Source organism: Podarcis liolepis (assembly GCF_965112155.1).
Source record: "Podarcis liolepis genome assembly, chromosome: 13".
In the NCBI taxonomy this organism is placed as follows: Eukaryota; Metazoa; Chordata; class Lepidosauria; order Squamata; family Lacertidae; genus Podarcis; species Podarcis liolepis.
In genome coordinates this window covers 13069590-13090805 of record NC_139573.1, presented here as the reverse complement: position 1 = coordinate 13090805, position 21216 = coordinate 13069590, and the positions used below count along the sequence as shown (strand labels likewise).

Below are 21216 nucleotides of genomic sequence, written 5' to 3'. Positions count from 1 at the left end.
GGCAAACTGATGTGGAAATAAGAAGAAATGAACTTAAGATGGAAAAATGAAAAAATGAAATTGATAGATTTGCCTACCCTAAATGGCGCAAACAGCAGTCCCAATCTTCCTTCCAAGCAGGCAAAAAGCATTTTTGGGAGTCCAAGGACACATAACAGCTAGGGAGAACCATTCAGGGTGCAAAGTTGGGAAGAGCAGTGAGGCATTTGGCCTAGGGAGAGTTCTGAAGGCCAGATGGAGAGGGCTGGAGGGCCATATTCAATACTCATGCCTCAGGTTCCTCACCTCCGGTTCAAAATGTTGGAGGGTAGGAGAGGTTCCAACAAAGGAAGATTGGCTTTTGAAAACAATGGGGTATGCAGAACTGGCAGGATTAGAGACCAAAATGATGAAAAGTTCCTTGAGGACTGGAGACTTTTAATGGAGACTTTTTACCATTGCGAGATGAAAACACGAGCAGGACTTGGAATATTAACAGAGTTAATTATAAAGATCAATAGGTTAACATGGATGTATTGGATATATAGCTGTCAACATTTCCTTTTTTTAAGGGAAATTCCCTTATTCCGAATTGGATTCCTCGCAAAAAAAAGGGAAAAGTTGACAGCTATGATTGGATATATGTGAAATATACAGCATTTAAGGGTAAATATGGAAACCATGGAAGGGGGGATGGGAAGTCAATGGATAAAGCAATTTATTGTCCACGCTAAAATCTGTAAAGTTTTTTTGTGAAAAATCAATAATATTTTTTATTTTAAAAATGAGACCAAATACTGAGCAAGAATATCTTTGCACTTAACATTCCAGTCCTAAGGACTATCTAACAAAGACAGACGGAAACTTTCTTTCAAGTCCACTTGCCCTATTGGGACTCATGTTCTGTTGATTTCTGAGCAGAAACCTTAGCGGGGAAAGAAAAAGAAAAGAAATGGAGAGGTGGTGGTGTTGCTTGGGATAAGGAGGTTGTGAAACAGGAATTTATCGAATTTGACATTGCCAAATTTCTGCTTTGAAGCAAAACGGAAGCCAACAGAAAGACTCCGGGATTCGAAACAGTCTCGACACAAATTGATCTTGATCCCTGCAATATTTCAAAGGTGCAGGGATCGATTTGCAGTTGGTATAAAAAGATACGTTAGCAACCATTATGGTAAAAACAGCAACAGTAGCGGGGGGGGGGGGGGAGACATAAGCAGCAATGGCATATTATGGACACCAGAGGGCAGCAAAACCCAGACTTTTGGACATTAACATTGCATGCTGAATGTTCAGAAAACTTTCCTTGTTCACAAACACACACACACAGCTCCACCATGGGAATAGCCAGGATTTCTGTTGGGGAGGGGCCGGACTTTTGTTAGGGGGGCATAACCGACGTGATTGGTCAGTTAGTTAAGTATTTCTATTGTTCTACTTCATGGGGGGGGGCAACTGCTCCCCCCTTGGCTAGGCTTATGAGCTACCCCTCCCCATTTATGCATTAACATGCATGTTTATTTTATTCAGGCTACTAACATTGTGATTTATCTATATATAAATTAGTGGAGAGTGCCTGGCACTGCCCAAGTATTTTTAGAAAAGAAAAAAAAACATGGATTTTTTTTAAATGGATAGTGTAATTTGTGTGCCACCAAAAACTGGGCGACATCACACCAGAGTCACATTATGGACTGCCATCTTGATTCAAAATGGTGCCTGTAAAATTAATGAGTGCTAAAATGTTATGGTTATAGAAAGTAAGTGGATTACAGCTGTAATGATCAAGTACAAGAAAAGAAAAGGAAACAATAAGATAAAACTAAGGGGGAGGATTTGCTCAAATAAATTTTGGAATTGGAATGCAGAAAGGGGAGGTATGGGGAGGTCGGTGAAATAAGTTTCAAGAAAAAAAGGATTTGAAATTATACATGTTTATTTTTGTGTTTGTATGTCTGTATTGTGTATTGTGTGTGTTTATATAAATTGTGAAAACCCAATAAAATTTTTATTAAAAAAACAAAAACAAAATGGTGCCTGTCTTCCAAACATCAATGAAGACACCCACCCCAATGTTGGGAACCGATGGCAATGTTATCTCGAGGGGTGGCTAAACTGGTGCCAAAAAGGGGGGTGAAGTCACGCCAAAGTTATGTATTTTCCCCCTGACATCTTAAATCAAAATAACACCCGGTGTCCAAACGCCGGTGGAGAACTCCAACCAAAGGACTGTCATGCCAAAGTTGGTGACAAGATCTCAAGAGGCAGCTGGACCTAGGCCAGAAAACAGGCAGAGTCAGAGTTTTGTTTCAGTCTGACACCCTACTTCAAAATGGCGGAACCTGAGGGACTCTTGTGTCGAGTTTAGTGACAATATCTTGCAACAAAACGGGCAAACCATTTCCGAACATATATACAGTGGTACCTCCGGTTACAGACGCTTCAGGTTACCAGACGCTTCAGGTTACAGACTCCGCTAACCCAGAAATAGTACCTTGGTTAGAACTTTGCTTCAGGATGAGAACAGAAATTGGTGCGGCGGCAGCGGGGAGGCCCCATTAGCAAAAGTGGTACCTCAGGTTAAGAACAGTTTCAGGTTAAGAATGGACCTCCAGAACGAATTAAGTTGTTAACCCAAGGTACCACTGTGATACAATTTTAAGGCCTTTTGTGAAAATAGGCTGTTGGAAGAGACAATAGGAGCTTTGATGCGCTTGAGATGTGCTGCACTTCATTCTAAGCCATCATTACAACACCTCTCTAAAACTGACTGGCATTATGAGCCCCTGCATTGCATTCTGGTGTTCCCAGCGAGAGTTCACCTCTCCTGGGAGGGGGGGGGGAATCATTTTCGCAAGCCACCTAAGATTTTTAAGAGTTTGTCTGCATGCCAATGACAAATACAGTGGTGCCTCGCAAGACGAAAAGAATCCGTTCTGTGATTCTCTTCGTCTAGCGTTTTTTTCGTCTTGCGAAGCAAGCCCATTGACGGATTAGCGGATTAGCGCTATTAGCGGCTTTTAGCGGCTTATCTGCTGATTGGATCAGCTGATAAGCGGCTTAGCGGCTTAGAAAAAGGGGGGGAGGGGAAAAAACCAGCAGGAACTCGCAAGACATTGTCTTCTTGCGAAGCAAGCCCATAGGAAATTCGTTTTGCGAAGCACCTCCAAAACGGAAAACTCTTTTGTCTAGCGAGTTTTCCGTCTTGCGAGGCATTCGTCTTGCGGGGCACCACTGTATCTGCAGGGCTGTTACATGGAAGATGGAGCAAGCTTTTTTCCTCCTCCTCCCGGTGGGTAGGAGCTGAGCCAATGCCTTCAAGTTCCAAGAAAGGTGATTCCGACTCAACATCAAGAAGAACTTTCTGACAGTAAGAGCTGTTCGGCAGTGGAGCAGACTCCCTCGGGACGTTGTGTAATCTCCTTCCTTGGAGGTTTTAAGCAGAGTTCAGATGGACATCTGTCATGGATGCTGCAATTGAGAGTCTTGCATTGCAGGGGGTTGGACTACATGACCCTTGGGATCCCTTCCAACACTACAATTCTATGATGCTATGATTCTAGAACTCCTAAACAGCAGAAGTATATGGGGACAGATATGAGTGCAATTGCTGAAGATCTTCTGAAGCGTGATATTAGAAAGATCTGCAATATTGCTACACTGAAATGCATCATCTGCCTCACCAACATACATATATGTAAAATCTATCTATCTATCTATCTATCTATCTATCTATCTATCTATCATCATCATCATCTATCTATAGATATATATGTTTAGGGGTACTCTCATTTTGACTCAAGAAAATCACCATTTTATAGTTCTAATTGGGGGGAAATAAATACTGTAAATGGACAAAAGTACAAAGATTCACAAAATGTTTAGGGGTATGTGTACCCCTGCGTACCCCACAGAAAAAAACACTGTGTAAAATCATAGAATTGGACACAAGATCTACCCACCTTGGAAGAATGGCAGATGAAGGTGATAGACTACATGGGACTGGCAGAAATGACCGGCAGAATCCGAAACCAGGGAAGAGAGACGGCGGAAGAAGATTGGAAGAAATTTAAGGACTATCTTGGGAAATATTATAAAATTAGTGAATGTTAAATTGATGTTGGAAAGAATTTAAGTGGTTATCAGCTGAAATGATTAAGATAATTGGGGGGAAACAAAAAGAAAGAAAGGTGTAGAATTAAGTGAAAATTAAGGGTGGGGATTTGCTGAATGAATAATTTGAATTGGAATACAAAAAGGGGAGGTATGAGGAGGTCCGAGAAATAAGTTAAAAGAAAATAAGTGAATGAAATTATACATGTTGTTATTTTTTGTATTTTTGTTTGTTTGTTTTTTGTCTTTGTTGTATAATTTTTGAACATTTAATAAATATACTTTAAAAAAAAAATCATAGAATTGTAGCGTTGGAAAGGACCCAAATGGTCATCTACTCCAACCCCTGGCAATTTCATTCCTGGTGAAACCGTAAATTTGTGGAACAAGGCTCAGTTTGCTGGCTCAGTCCAGAGGCCTCTCAAGTCTGCCATGCTATTTCCAATAGTACCCAGGCAGGTGTCTTCAGAAAACTCATGTGTCCTCAGCAACTAACATTCTACTGTACACTGCTTCTGAGCATGGAGGGACAACTTTGTTATAATGGTTAATAATAATTGGAAGTCCACACCCCTTCCACGAAACCACTTGTGGTTGGTGGTGCCTGTTAGGATTGGTAGGGAGACCAGAAGTATGTAGATGCAGCCCATACCAATGGCGGGCAGAGCCACCTCCTGATTGGTTTTAAGGAAGAAGGCGGGCCAACAGGGACTGGTGGCTGAGGTTGGTGGGGCTGTCTGCCACTCACCCTTATGGGGCAACTTCCACCACTCAAAGCACCCAAAACATTTCTGGGTGGCTGTCAGAACTGCCTGGATTTTGAAAGACATAGATAGATTCGTGCCAAATGCACAGAACGGGTATTCTTCCAGGTTTCCCTAGCTTCAGCCTCTGCCTGAGGGCACCCAAGGTGATTCCCTCGGCTGTAACCCAAGCCTCTGGGGTGATCGTGCTCACCTCAGCCCCGGGTTGCAAGCAGTCCCCAGTCCCAGCACTCTGTTTATCAGAGAACCCAGCAAAGCCAAAGATAGATCTGGTGGGGGTCAAAGAAGGACAGGTGGAGAGGAAAACCAGGAGACTGGATTTCTCCCAGCCAGGCCCGGGATTCTTCTGAGGCCCAGAGCCAGGAATAAATATGACACTGCTGACATCTTCTCTTGTGGCTGGTTATACTCTCAGATGCCTTCCAGAGAGAGAGGCTGCAAAGCACACTATGCAGTTAAAGCACATCCGCCCCCCCAGCTAAGAATCCCGGGAACTGTAGTTTGTTAATCCACAAGTCATGAAACCATAGAGTTGAAGGGGGTTCCCCAAAGGTCATCTAGCCCAACCCGTTGCAATCCAGGAATCACAACTAAAGAATCCTTATCCATCCAAGTGTGGCGCAATGGATAAGGGTGGTTTTTGGTTTTGTTTAGTATGAGGGAACCCAGGCACCAGTGGCCACCCCCATCCTTATCTATTTGCTTACTTTATTTTATCCAAACCTTCCTCCAAAGTGATTAGGGTTTCCTCCATTCGCATTCCGTCTTCACAACAACCCTGAGAGGTAGGTTTGGTTGGGGGGCGAGTAAGCAGCCTAGGACTATAGCTGAGGGGGAGATGTCAGCCTGAGTCCAAAGGTGCTTCCAGACTGTCGCCATTTTCAAGAGCGATTCAGGTTGCGCAATTAAAGCCAATTACCTCGGTTTACCCACTGGCAATATATGTTTCCACGACAGTGAATCTTACTGGGATAAACCAGGTGACGTGAAGGGTTGAAGATAAGGATGACTTCCACCTTAGTCCTGGATATCACCCAGCAGGAAAAACCGGTAGGGCTGGTCAGTAGGGGCCAAAGTCCAACTGTGGAGTCATTTTCCTGCCCTGCCATTCCTCCTCCCTTGGTTTTTGTTTCCAAGCCCAAAACTTAGGCTTGGAACCTGTCAAGAACCCCAATAACAAACAGACCCTCTGAGCATGCACAGAGAGCCCTTGCTTTTATGCTAAGCGCTCCACGTTGTCAGAATTTCCCCCTTATGTTTTCAGGTTCTCTGTACAGCATTTGTTTAGAAAGCTGCATTTCCTGTTTGAGGGAAGACATCTGACAGATCGAGGCTATTAGTTGGACACTAGTTTTTAAATTACCGGCAATTTATGTCTGTGGGATGGTGTGTTGCACGTGCCGTACATTGCTTTTCTAAAAAAAAAAATAGGACACGCTTATGTCCCTTGAGCCTCTGGGGACAGAGTATTGTGGAAGCTGAGTTGAGGGAAGGAGCTTTTATTTATGATACTGAACCCTGTGACTAGGCAAGGAATGTGGCTTCAGTGAGGAATGAGGCAGGCTGGGATTCCTGGCTTCTCTGCCATTGACCTCTCCAAAGTACCACACAGCACAGTTTCTATTATGTTTCTGGGGGGAATCCAGCCTCAACATTTGGCAGCCAGCAAGATGACGAAGGCTGTGGAAGACCATTCCGGCGAGGTATCATGGGCGCTTGTGGCATACGCAGTTAAAAGCTTTGCAAAGTCACCATATCTCACTAGTAGCTTGACCTATCGCTCAACATTCAAAAACCCAAAGTGCTGCACCAACAAGTACAAAATAACCCCTCTGCAGCACCACAAATCCAACTCAATGTTGTAACGTTAGAAAATATCAATCACTTCTCCTACCTGCGCAGTTATATTTCCACAAGGGCCGACAGTGATGTCGAAATCCACCATTGCCTGAGCTCTGCGAGTGCAGCTTTCTCCCTATTGAAGTGCAGCGTGTTTGAGGACAGGGACATTTACAGGGAAACCAAAATGCTTGTTTACAAGACTATTGTACTACCAACCTTACTGTATGCTTGTGAAACATGGACCACTTATAAACGCCTTTTCCAACTCCTTGAAAGATTCCATCAACGGTGTCTCCGAAAAATTTTACACATCACTTGGGAGGACAGGTGAACCTGAGAAATGTGCTAAGAGGAAGGCACGCTTGGCAAATCCACACTGTGATCAACTCCCCACTGTGGAAGGATGTGTGGATCCAGAATTGGCCTCCACAGTCACTTACGGACTCATTGCTAAAACCGTGTTTATGAAACACAATCTTACTCAGCTACGAGTGATCGCCAAAGAAAGAAGAAGAGATGCTTTCACAGGATCATAGCATGGGAAGCAACCTCAAAGGTCCTCTAGTCCAGCCCACCCCCCAGTGCAGGACATCTGCTGCTCCAGCATCCATGATCTGTAGCTGCTGTTTCATTGTTGGACAGCATCCATACTATACATTGAAAGCACATCGCTCTCCCCACAAGAAGAGTCCTAGGAACTATGGTTGGAACTACAGTTCCCAGCACCTTTAACATACTACAATTCCCAGGAGTCTTTTGGTGGTGGTGGGGTCTATGTGCTTTAAAAGTACACTCAATGTGCTTTCAAAGTTTGGTGTGGGTGGTGTTGACAATACCGAGCTGGTCTGACTCAGAGTACTGCTGCTTCCTCTCGGGATCTTCTGGAAGCTCTTTCTTAGGTTTAATTGAAACCTCCTTTATTGAAATTTGAACTCCACCCCCATTGTCCAGCCCAGACACTGAGATCCAGCTCCAGGGGCCTTCTGGTGGGTCCCTCATTGTGTGGTTACAGGGAAACCAGGCAGAGGGCCTTCTCGGTAGTGGCACCCGCCCTGTGGAATGCCCTCCCATCAGATGTCAAGGAAATAAACAACTATCTGACTTTTAGAAGACACCTGAAGGCAGCCCTGTATAGGGAAGTTTTTAATGTGGTTTCATAATTGTTGGAAGCTGCCCAGCATAGGAGCCAACTCCTAGGGGCTGTGGGGGCCCCAAAAAGTTGATTCAAATGGTGTGTGTGCACAAATGTCATGTGATCATTTACATGGGGTGGGGCTTACCTTGGGCCCCCACAATATTTTATTCAAGTTGGTACCACCTCCTGCTGCCCAGAGTGGCTGGGAAAACCCTGTCAGATGGGTGGCATATAAATATTATTATTATTATGTTTCTGCAGAACCACAGAAAACACTTTTCCTCCATCATCTATCTGTCAGCCCTTCAACTATTTGAAGGCGGTTATCAAATTGTTTCAAAATCAGTGCTTCCCCAACCTCTAGTCATATATGTTGTTGGACTACAACAACTCCCATTCTCCCTGACCATTGGGCAAAGCTGCCTTGGGTGATGGGATTTGTAGTCCAACAACATCAGGGGACCCAGAGTTGAACAACGCTGCACTAATTCATCTCTTCATCTGACTGAACATACCCAACTCACGATTTAACACGTTCCAGTTTGCTAACATCCTTCTTAAATGACGGTGCCCACATCTAGACGCAGTGAGAGGTCTGACCAAAGCAGGATTGGTCAGCCCCATTACTTCTTGTGGGCCAGATACTTCCGCTGATGCATCCTAGAACTGCACTGGCCTCTTTTTTGTTTTTGTTTTTTGCAAACGCATCGCACAGCTGAGTCACGTTGCTTGAGCTTGTGGTCTGCTAAAGCTCCTCAGGTCCTGTTCACGTGCAAGGCTGCCAAGTCAGATTTCACCAGTCCTGTACTCTGTGCCTCCAGTTCTTCCTGACTAAATGCAGAAATTCATATTTATCTCTGCTGAAATTCAGGGTGTGTGTGTGTTTTGCTTTTGTCCCAGCTCCTAGTGCTGTCTGGGTCATCTCAAATCCTATTTCTGTCACGGGAACCCAGGAGCATATCTAACAGGGGCGTTAACATGACAATTAATGAGCCTGAGTTACTCATGTCCATTTATTTTAATGGGCCTGTTCTGAGTATGAGTATGCTGGATACATAATGACTGATCTCCAGGGTTTCAGGCAGGAAGTATTTCTCAACCGTACCTGGAAACAGTCCAAGTATAGAACCTGGCAAAGCATGAGCTCTGTCACTGACCTACAGTCATTTTCCTATTATTATTATTATTATCATCATCATCATCATCATCATCATCATTATCATTACTACTACTACTATTATTCCACCCCAGTTTGGTGGCACCTGCAGGCTTGATGAACTTCCCCTCTAATCCTCTGCCTAAGTCATTTCAGCACCTGCTAAAAGCATTCCTGTTTAGACAAGCCTACAGAGATGCTTAGAAAGCTGGGGCAATTTTAATCCTTTCTTTTGTATTTTAATTTCTGTATCTTTTAAAATAGTACATTTTTCTTGATTTTTACTGTTTTGAGTTTTTTTTATTTTTTGCAGTGTATAAATTTTACGAAATAATTAAATTCCAGGGTTGGATCTCAAGTGTCTGAGACTGAACACCCCATAATCTGGTAGCAGGTGATATGAAAGACAAATGGGACCTTAGGCCCCATCTGCACTGCACATTTAAAGCAGCATCAACCCACTTTAATCGGTCATGGCTTCTTCCCCCAAAGAATCCTGGGATCTATAGTTTGCTGAGGGCGCTGAAAGTTGTTAGGAAGTCCTCTATTCCCCTCACAGAGTTACAATTCCTTAGCAATCAATCTCTCATTCCAGAGAATGCTCCAATTTGATCGGCAGTCGCCACCTGAGTTTGCTATGACAGAGGGAGCAACAGTTACTGTGTGAACCATGGTTTGGTGCCATGTATTTCAGTCGTCACTCACCACCTGAGCTCGCTATGACAGAAGAAGTATCAGTAACAAGGGAGGGTATTGCAGACCCTCCAAGTGTCCCTATTTTCCAGGGACACCCCTGATTTAGAGAAGCTGTTCCGGTTTCTGATTTGATCCCGGAATGTCCCACTTTTCCTTAGGATGTCCCTATTTTCATTGGAGAAATGTTGGAGGGTAGAGAGTTATCCAAACCCCGAGCCATCTGCAGGCAATCCTGTACAGTGGTACCTCGGGTTAAGAACTTAATTTGTTCTGGAGGTCTGTTCTTAACCTGAAACTGTTCTTAACCTGAGGTACCACTTTAGCTAATGGAGCCTCCTGCTGCTGCTGCCGCTGCGCGATTTCTCTTCTCATCCAGAAGCAAAGTTCTTAACCCGAGGTACTATTTTTGGGTTAGCGGAGTCTGTAACCTGACGCGTCTGTAACCTGAAGCGTCTGTAACCCAAGGTATAGGGAAGGGGTTTTTATGTTTAATGCTTTCTTGTTTTTTTAAATATGTTGGAAGCTGCCCAGAGTGGCTGGGGCAGCCCAATAAGATGTGTGAGATTATAAATAGGAAAATTATCATCATGGAATGGGACGTCCCTATTTTCATCAAATAAATGTTGGGAAAGGGGTGAGGGGCTGCTGGTTCTGCAGGCAAGGGGTGACATAACTGGGCTCCTGAGGCTCAATGCAAGCTTCCCCACAGGGGAGCCTCAGGAAGAATGTAGTTTGTCAACAGAGCTATGGACTCAAAAAGGTTGAAAACCTCTGGCTTAGACTGAACTGCTTTGCATTTTCCTTTGGTCCTTGTTCCTGGCTGTTTTGCTTTGCTTTTTAAAGACTTATTTATTAGCGCTTCCTCCAGGAACCTCAAAGTGGTTTCCCATCAGCCTCTGGTACTTACCAGCCTGTGGATCCTCTAAGTGTTAACGCATCGGCGGCATCGCATCCCCTCAGACCGTTCCCTCAGCGGCCCCTTTTTACTGTTTTATCGATTGTACTATGCTCTCAGATCTTCAGAAGCAATGCATTATTATGGTGCCTTATGGCCTGGGACAATATATTTCTCAGGTCGTCATAGGGAAGATGTGATCTACATATGCAGCAGAATCTGCATGTGAGGCCTGCTGGATCAGGCCCAAGCCCCATCTAGTCCAGCATCTTCTGGCCAATCAGATACCTGTGGGAAGCGGGACCTGAGCGCAGCAGCACTCTCCTCACCTGTGATTCCTGGTTACTGGTATTCAGCGACAGGCTGGCCATTGTGACTAGTAGCCACATTTTCAAAAGGAGAGAGATAGAGAATATTTGGGGTCATTTTTTTGGAAATCACATCCCTTTGCCCCGAAAATCTAATCCCTGGGTGAGTAAAGAAGGCTGTGGGCACTTAATACTGGCCGAAATTCACTTTGTGCATGCTCAGAGACATTTCATTTAAGCTGCTAGACAGCTCGCCCCCTCGGGCTGTGTACAGTCGTACCTTGGTTTTCAGAAGGAATCCGTTCCGGAAGTCGGTTCGACTTCCGAAAACGTTCGAAAATCAAGGCGCGGCTTCCGATTGGCTGCAGGAGCTTCCTGAACTCAACCGGAAGCCATGTCAGGTGTTCGGTTTCCAAAAAATGTTCACAAACCGGAACACTCACTTCCAGTTTGCGGCGTTCGGGAGCCAAAAACGTTCAAGTCACAAGGCATTCGAGATCCAAAGTACGACTGTCTTGGTATTGAAAACCAGCTTCAGATCCTTCACTTTCCCTGGGCCACCAGGGATGTTAAAGCCAATAATTTGCCCCCTTTACAGGGAGAAGAAGAGGGCTGGAGAGCCTGGCATTATGCTCTGTGTAGACTGCAAGGGATTGGCTGTAGGCATGAGGATCACAGGTCCAGCATCTTAGGATTTAACCATTAATCATAGATCTCCATTTTGCGGGGGGGGGGGGTGCTTCTGGGGCTGTGGGTCGGGCTGTTATATGTCTGTAATTTCCTGGATATGGCTGGGATTCGTCTGTCGAAAATGGCACCTGGGCAGAATTTTAGAAAAGCAGGGGGAAAATGTCCGGGAAACCCATATTGGAAGTATTTATTTTTGGCAATTTGGTTTAAAACTTCAAAAAAATTTTTTTGGGGGGGAGATTTTGCAAAAGCTTTTGTTACAGGGTTTTCACTATTTGAAATATGGCAACCTTAGCTGTGGGTGAAAAGAAGAAGTGGGTAGTAGCAGCAACTAGCGGAGAGAAGACTCAATTGCCTACACTACAGGGTTGTTGTACAGCAGTTGGGAAAGGAAGGAGGTGTGAGAAGTTCTTCTGAGCATGAGTGCACACACAAGCATACACTGCACCTTTGTCTTTTTAAATAATAATAATAGTAATACTTTATTTAGAATTCAACAATAACAAAGGGGGGGACCACAGTAATTGCAACATCAATTCATTACAGTTAACCAATTTTAACAATATGGACAGATCGTGAAGCTGAGGCTCCAATACTTTGGCCACCTCATGAGAAGAGAAGACTCCCTGGGAAAGACCCTGATGTTGGGAAAGATGGAGGGCACAAGGAGAAGGGGATGACAGAGGACGAGATGGTTGGACAGTGTTCTCGAAGCTACCAGCATGAGTTTGACCAAACTGCAGGAGGCAGTGGAAGACAGGAGTGCCTGGCGTGCTCTGGTCCATGGGGTCACGAAGAGGCGGACACGACTAAATGACTAAACAACAACAACAAATAGTAATAGAAAAATTACACAACATCACTTTTAACTTACTGAAGTTTTCATATTACAGTTTTATCTCTTTATCTCTTTCTTACAGTGACAAAGGGGATGGCCTGTGTAGAAGAAGGAAATTCAGGTTTAATTTGCATGGCAAGCTACAGCTGTTGAATATTCCCTCTTCTGTGCAACTATAAAAAGGTTCAGATCATCAGACATGCAGGAAGGAGAGAAGCAGGTAGAATGAGGAACAAACCACCAGACTTTTAGGGTAGACGAAGGGTGTGAACGAAAAGCAGGATGTAATTCAAGAGCAAAGATCATTAGGTCTTTTCCAAGAAACCTGTTTGAACGCTGGGACATTCAACCAAGGCACATGAGTGACGATTTGCATGAGCATGTGCTGAACACCATTTACCTTCCTGCTGCCCATACAGCACCTCAAGGCAAAAGAGATCAGGGTTTCTTCAAATTTCTTAGCTGTGTAAAGGACTCAAGTCCAACAGGTGCAGCTTGTAATGCAAGTTGCCTTCCTGGAACTATTTAAAAGTGCAGGATGACTGGTTCCAGCAATGACTGGTTCCAGAATATTTTAATATTATCTAAAATCTGCATAGAATACAGTCTACTTCCGTAAGTAGTGGGGTTATTTCCAGATATTTTAATTGTGTTATTGTTTGCTTGTTTGCTACTCTAGGCTATTTCAGCAGGAAAGGCAAGCAAGCACCTTCATTACACTCAGGACCAAGTCCTAAAACAGCTGCTCAGAATAAAACCCAGATTTATTCAAGACACACAAAAATCTACATTATGTAATTTTAAACAGTATCGGTCCAGTATACCTGAAGGAGCATCTCCACCCCCATTGCTCTGCCTGGACACTGAGGTCCAGTGCCAAAGGCTTTCTGGTGGTTCCCTTGCTGCGAGAAGCCAAGTTACAGGGAAACAGACAGAGGGCCTTCTCAGTAGTGGCACCTGCCCTGTGGAACGCCATCCCACCAGATGTCAAAGAGAAAAACAACTACCAGACTTTTAGAAGACATCTGAAGGCAGCCCTTTTTAGGGAAGCTTTTAGTGTTTAACAGACTATAGTATTTTAATATTTTGTTAGAAGCCGCCCAGAGTGGCTGGGGAAACGCAGCCAGATAGCCATAGTATTAATAATAAATTATTATCATTATTATCATCATCATGATTATTATTATTATTAACAGCCAACATTGAATCTCATCAAACTGCCTCAGCCTGAGATACCTCACCTGTAAAATAGGGTTTATAATTGGGGCTATCAGTGAAATTTTGGGTAAGGTGGAGGAATAGTTCAGCACTCGTAAAACTTTTGGGACAACCGACAGTCAGTCACAGAGTGTGCTTCCTCACAGGTGATTAGTGTGGGGTGGGTGTTGCACTCTCCCCCTCTGGAGTCCATATGACAACATAGCAACAAAACTACAACCCCCCTCCCACATTACCCTTTCTGGGGAGGATCCATTAATTTTTAAAAAAGGAAATTTTAAAAAAGGAAACACCTGATGCCAGCAAACAATTGCAATATTTAAATGATGTGTTTGTAATATTAACACACACACTCAGTTCAGAAGCACCCCCATTCTCCCCCATCTCCCTCCTGTTATTTTGCTCCTTGTGTCACTGCCTAGATTGTAAGCCCCTTGCAGGCAGGGACCTGCTCTCTCATGCTCTGCAAATAATAATGATATTATTAACACAGGGGTGGGGGGAACCTATAGCCCTACAGTCATTGCCCGATTCCAGTTCCCAACAGCCCCAGCTAGAAGAGCCACTGACCCGATCCAGCAGTCTCTTCCTATACCCTCATGTAATTGCAGCCTGCAGGCTGTTTGCGTCTTTTATTGACTGAAGAACCCTATTATACATGTTGATGCTGCTCTGTGCATAACAACTTTAACCTCATTTCCCCGCCCTTCCTGGTGCCAGCAACAAGTGCCTCTGCTCGTTCCTACCTTGCAAGGCTGTGGTGAGGATCAGCAGATAGCTGCAATTAAAAAACCAGCCTCGTTACTTGTAAGAGGCATAGTAATGAGCTTCGGTGACACAGAACTCGCAATGTCTCCCAAATATAAACAAAGGATTACACCTCCCAAAGCAGAAAGAAGAAAGTAGGAGGGAAATAGCCGTGCAACGAAAAGAGCGGGGGGGGGGCAGAGAGAGGAGGTGCAGGGGGGTCTGCATGATTTTTCCATGGGGGGGGGCAATGCAAGACATTAAAGTGGGGGAAAGAAGGCTACTTTCTCACATACACACAAACTGAGGAAAAATAGTGGCTGTACACAGGGCTGGATTTAGGTTTCATGAGGACCTAAGGCTTAAGCTATGAAGGTAATGGGGCCCTTTATATATGCCCAGCTGTCCTTTGTCAACCACAAATTGTCACTTTTTTGTGTGTGTTGAATATATGCTGTATGGTAATTTACGGACCGAATAGGTATCGAAAGCCATTTGCACATAGCAAGATATGTAGTTTTCTTTTTCCTTTAAATTTTTTGGGGGGCCCAAAGAGAGTGGGGCCCTAAGCTATAGCTTGTTTAGCTTATACATAAACCCGGCACTGGCTGTACATATTATTCCATGGGGAAAGGAATGGGTCTATTTGGGGGCTGGGGATCTGTATTGGTTTGTTACATAAAATCAGTTTGATCTAGATACATAATAGCGCGTGTGCATTCTGCCTCCGTTTTTGAGGTTCTGAAAATGCTACAACTTTAGTCTTCTCTGTGTGTGGGGGGGGGGGAGAATCTGAGGTTTATCGTTGCGGGGGTGGGGATTACAGGGACACACTGCTCCGTAGGAGCCCAATTCTTAGGGGACAAGGTCCCTTCGCCTCCCTCCTCCCCAATAAAATATTTGAGGGGGCCGCCCCAAAGTTGATGGGCACCGCCATTCAAATAGTGTGCGTGTGCTGCGTCTTGTGGTCGATTATGCGGGGTGGGGCTTACCTTGCCGCCCCCCAATATGTTATACAAGTGAGCACCGCTGCACTGCTCAGACGTCTCTGAGAAGTAGCCAATCGACGGGTGCTTCTCCCTTGCTTAAAACCCATCTTTTCTTCCTAGTGGGAAGATGCAGGTGCGAGAGAGAGGGAGGGAGGGACTGATGATGGAGCGATGGAGAGATGCTGGAGCCTGGGCCCTCTCTCTCCCTCCTTCCCTCCCTTCTCCATCCGGCCCCTCCAAAGCGAAAGTCCGTCCCCCAGCGGCGGTGTCGCCGTGACGACCGCGCCGTGGCCCCGCCTTCCCGCTCGCCTCGCATCCTGGCTCCCTCCTGCCCGTGGTCCGGTGCCAGGGCGTCCGTCCAGCCGCCCGCCTGTCCCATCCATCCATCCCTCCATCCTTTCCCCCCATCCTTTCCTCCCTGCCCAGGGCCCCGGGCTCCGGCCGCGGGGACAGCTCCCAGGCTGGAAGAAGGGCAGCCTGGAAGGGGGGTACGGCCATGGAGGAGGGGGCCTCGAGCCGGGCAGCCCCGGAGGAGGAAGAGGCTGCCGCCGCCGCCGCCGCCCCCAACCCCTTCGTCCACGAGCTGCAGTTGACCCGCCTGCAGAAAGTCAAGGTGAGCTGCGGCGGCGGCGAGCGAGGGAGGCTCCCCGCACCCAACACGCGTTTTTCCGACGGGGCGGGCGGAGCGCAAGGGCGCGCCCGGGGAAAGGAACAGCGGGGAGATGTTGCTGGACGTCGGGGGGGGGGGAGAATATATGGGGCCGCGGCGATCGGTCGGTTCTGTCTGGAAATGTGGGGTGCCGGGGGTGGCGTCGTCTAGGAAAAAACAGTTCCCTGTTGGGGAACGGGTTGCTGTGTGTAGTGTTTGTGTTTTCCCCTACGGGTGGGCGCAGCGCTCCGTGGGTCGAAGATGTGGGGCTTCCTCTGAAGTGGCCTTGCACGGCTGTGGGTCTCCTGGAAGTGAAGGGCGCTTGGAGGGGAGGCCCGTGGGCCATCTGAGGAGACCCCTGGAGGGGGCGTTTTGGTGGAGTTTTAGTGGTCTTGGCAGGGTTGTTGTTTTAAGACTGCGGGCGATCTGTTCGTGCCTCTGAGCTGTCCTGTAGGAACTGCAGCGCATATGGGGGCTGGTGCGATTTCTTGATGGGTCTCGCAGAGAGTCTTCCCTCCCCCACCCCCAGTTAGCATTTTATTTTATGGAGCTTGATTTATCTTTGGGGGGGTGGGGGGTGATTCTGTTGCCATGGTGTGCCCTTAGAAATGGAAGAGAGTTTTGCCAAGCTGTGGGTTACCTTATATAGGTCTTCTGGAGTTGGGATGTCCTTAGTGGAGCGAGGGGAGGCATGATGAGGGGGGGTACTATAGGTGATGACCAGTTGTATAAAAGGGTTTTTGTGCAGAGGACAAGGCATTTCTGGGTGGGTGGATGTGCCGGCGTGTGTGTGCAAGGTTTGCCTCCCAGATTTTTGCAGTTCTGGGGGTTCCAGCAAGAGTTTACTTTGAACTGTGTGTGACACTGGGACCCATAGATTACCGGAGTGTTTTTTGTTTTTTTTTAAGGGGGCTACTATAGGCCTGTCATGATGATGGATGGGATTCCTCGAGGGACTGGAGTTTTAGCAGGGCGAGACAGCATGGAAGGGGAGTCCCGTATAAGAGAGCCATATCGGGTTTATGGGACTGGAATAGGTCCAGAAGAAGTGCCGAGGGGGTCCAGAAGATCCTAGGGAATTCCTCTCCAGCAGGATCTCTGCAGAGCCTCTAAGCTGTTGGACAGGCGCCGTTTGTTACAGAGAGGCAGCAGCAGATTCGGGAGTGCTTTATAGGGTCAGGAAAGGGCAAGGGCTTTGTGGGGGCCGCTGCAGTGCATTGTGGGTGATTATGCAGTCCTTAGCGAGCGACAAGGTTGCTGTAGGGTCTGCCCCCTCTCCCCAAACAAGCAGGGCAAGTTTTACACATGCAGAAAAGACCCGCCCCCAAACCACTGGGGACAAAAAGTGGTAGAATAGAGGATTTCTATATAGAGCAAGTGCACGATGCGTCCTTATGAGGGTCACTTTTGGTGGGGGGGGGTTCCCTCTTGGCCTTTGGAGAAAGGAGATGGGGAAGAACTAAAGTCAAAGTGATGACTCTCTGCTGCTTCCCCCTTTTTTTGCTTTAGCCATGCGGCATTGTTGAAAGGGGGGGTGCGGAGGAGAAAAGGGAGGCAGTGGAGAATGACTGAGAGGCCTATTGAAGCAGGAGTGCCGTGCGTCTTTCCAGGGGTTGCTGCACCGGGCTTGGATCTTGGTGCAGCCCCATAGCGCGCGGGGGGGGGGGGAGAGAGAGAGAGAAAGAATGAAGCCCGGTGGTTGGATTACACCGGCAGTGTGGCCCAAAAAAAGCAATACCACAGAGCGAAGGCAGCAGCAACCAATCTCTTCTTCCACCCCCACCACAAGCAGCCCTTGCCGTTTGCTGTCTTCCTAGTTCTGCTTCCGTGACTCTGTATTAGCTCTCGCAGTTGTTAAGACTCTCCTTGGCAACAACAGGGACTGTTTGGAGGGCGAGGGCAGGTGCCCCTCTTCCCCACATCCAGCCTTCCTGGCCTTTATTCTTCTTCTCAGCCTTGGCATGAAATCCCCCTGCCCCTTCTCCCCTCCCCACAGTCTGTCGTATGCCCACTCCCCACTATGCAAGCTCCCCCCCTGCCATCCTGCCCTGCAATAACTCTTATTATTCTATTGCTGAGTCCTCCTCCTTCTCTCCTCCCCCCACTACCCGCCTGCCGCCTGGTGCTAAATATTCCCATTTGTGCTTGTCAGCTGGACAGATTTAAACTGAATTTTTCAGTTCCCATAGCGCTGAGAGTGCAGAGACACGATTCCCAAATTATATGTATAAACACACACACACACACACACACACACACACACACACACATCTATATATAAACCATCAAACATACATAAACAAACACACACACTTCCATTTCTTTCACTGTAGCTTAGAATTGAGTTGGAAGGGGCCCCCAAGAGTTATTTAGTCCAACCCCCTGCAATCCAGGAGTCTTATGCATGACATGGGGATCAAACCCGCGGCCCTGAGGTTCAGAGCCTCATGCTCTACTGACGGAGCTATCCCAGGGGAGGGGAACCTGAGGCCCCTGTGAGTCGGATGTGGCCCTTGAGAGATCTGTGGCCCCAGCTTCACACCCTGAGGGTTTATGTCAGGGCAGAACAAGTCCTTGATCTCTGTTAAGGCCAATTGGTTGTCTGGATGGGAGATAAGAGAAGGGTTTGTTGTTGTTTAGTTGTGTCCAGCTCTTCGTGACCCCATGGACCACAGCATGCCAGGCACTCCTGTCTTCCACTGCCTCCTGCAGTTTGGTCCAACTCATGCTGGTAGCTTCGAAAAGGGTATGTTTGTAGAAATCTGCCTAAGGAAGGGCAGTAATATTTACACTTGTCACCCCCACCCACTTTTGCTCCTGTTCCCGCCTGCCTGCCCAGTGGCATGGGTCCTTCAAGTTGAAAAGAGGTTCCCCCACCCAGCTTAAGGGCTGGGGGTGCAGAAGGAAAAGAGAGCCTTGCTGTAGGACAGGGGTCAGCAAACCTTTTCAGCAGGGGGCTGGTCCACTGTCCCTCAGACCTTGAGGGGGACCGGACTATATTTTGAAAAAATAATAATAAATGAATTCCTATTCCCCACAAATAACCCAGAGATGCATTTCAAATAAAAGAACACATTCTACTCATGTAAAAACACGCTGATTCTCGGACAGTCTATGAGCAGGATATAGAAGGCGATTGGGCCAGATCCGGCCCACGGGCCTTATTTTGCCTACCCATGCCGTAGGAAGAGCTGGTAGCCCAGTGGCAGAGAATATGGTTACATGCAGAAGGCAACAGGGTCAACCTTTGGCATCTTCAGGTTAGATGGGGGTGGGGAGGGGGACTCCCCGTCTGAAACTGAAGAGCCACTGCCAGTCAGTGTAGGCTGTGTGGAGTTTGATGGACCAATGCCTTGACTCAGTGTAATCATGTTTCCTGCACCTATCTTCTATGTGTTTACAAAGAGGTAGGAAGGCTGATCCCTGCCCTAAGGCCAGCAATGCAGAACAGCCATCTCTAGCCAGATGTTTTGGTCTTCAGCTGTCGTGTTGGGACCAGCGTTTGAAATTCGACAGGCGCATTTTGAACCTTGGCTATCGGCCACTTGAGACCAAATGAGGGATGGTCCAGGTGCCAGGATGTCTTCTGACGTCTCCACCATCTGGAGGTGCATGCCTGGAGATCCTTGGGTCTTGGCTGTTTCCGCACACTAGCAACGCATCCTGTTGAAATCTATCCGTTATATTTTATCTGCACCATCAGAATGACTTTCAGGGACCAAAAAGTCATATTGAAAAATATGACCTTTGAGGCGTTTGGCAGAAAAATGGCAACTAGGCAGTCCACGTTGGCGACCGTAATCCTGGTTTAAGGAGCCATTTGGCACCTAGTTTATATATTTGAATTTCTAACGCTGGTTGGGACCCAGTACTGAGGTCAACTCAAGGCCTGATCTAAGGCGAGCAGCAAAAAAGGAGAATTTGGTTCCCAAATGCATGTTTGGGTTAAATTGGGGTCTTTGGCTTCAAAATGCTGAAAACTACTGTTTTTGGACTGCAACACCCACCAACCTTGACCATTAGACATGCTGTTCAGAGTCTGATGGGAATTGTAGTCCCAAACATTTTGAGTGGGGGCAAGTTGGGGAAGACTGATCTGAGGTGCGGCAGACAGAAAACAGCAGAAGGGACAGGAAATGGAGGGACAATGTGCCATTATTTCAGATCTCAGTTATTTGGCTTAAATTACAATTGGGTATGAGGATTAGGAGGTTGTGAGAAAAGCTTCATGGAAAAAGTGGAAATTTTGAGATGGAATCTGATGGAATATAGAGTCCAAAATTCACTCTCTTCCCCCTGCAATGAAAATACAGTGGTACCTCGGGTTAAGTACTTAATTCGTTCTGGAGGTCCATTCTTAACCTGAAACTGTTCTTAACCTGAAGCACCACATTAGCTAACGGGGCCTCCTGCTGTCGCCACACCACCGGAGCACAATTTCTGTTCTCATCCTGAAGCAAAGTTCTTAACCTGAAGCACTATTTCTGGGTTAGCAGAGTCTGTAACCTGAAGCGTATGTAACCTGAAGTACCACTGTATAACTGAAATGGCAGGTGCATAAGGAATGCACACTGTCTTTCATGGCTAATCTCAACCGGCTCAGACCCCCATTAGTGCATATGGGGCAGGAAACCACCTTCCCAACTTCATAATTGCGCATTGGTGGGGTCTGAGCAACTCTCTAGGAAAGTGATCTTGAGGTCATGGAGATCAGGCAATGAACGCAACAGTGAAAAGGGCAAAATCCCTGCTCGGGGATTATTAGAGAAAGATCTGAAAATAAAACAGTCGGTATTGTAATGCGTTTATACAGGCCAGCTACATTTGGAACAGGGGGACAGAAATTATCAAAGCTGGGGGGGGGGGGAGAGATGGACAGAAACAGAGACAGAGACAGAGAGCAAGCACATCATTCCATACAGAAAGGGTAAAGCATTGGGACTTTTGCATTACAAAAAAATGACTCAGGGGAAGGGAAGTGGCAACGTTAAGATTTCTAAGAGAGATAGAGTGGCCTGGTTTTCAGAGGGCCTTCCTCTAGCTCAGCCTTCCCCAGCTAGCACCTTCCGGATGTTGTGGGGTTCCCAACTCCCATCAGCCCCAGCTAACGTGGCCAGTGAGCAGGGATGGTGGGAGCTGCAGTCGATCAATACCTGGAGGGCACCAGGTTTGGGGCAGGCTGCTCTCTTTGCAAGAG

General features: G+C 46.7%; 1 protein-coding gene across 2 annotated transcripts in view; it reads left to right on the top strand.

Moving 5' to 3' along the window:
- Window positions 1–15651: 15651 nt before the first annotated feature.
- Window positions 15652–21216, top strand: part of LPCAT4 (lysophosphatidylcholine acyltransferase 4) — a 31400-nt gene continuing 25835 nt past the window's right edge. The window contains exon 1 of one of the 2 annotated variants that reach the window (XM_083471162.1): window positions 15652–15983. In XM_083471162.1, the coding sequence (XP_083327288.1) occupies window positions 15867–15983 (117 nt within the window). In that variant the 5' untranslated portion in view covers window positions 15652–15866. The remainder of the gene's footprint in view (window positions 15984–21216) is intronic. The other variant, XM_083471163.1, reaches the window with a different exon arrangement.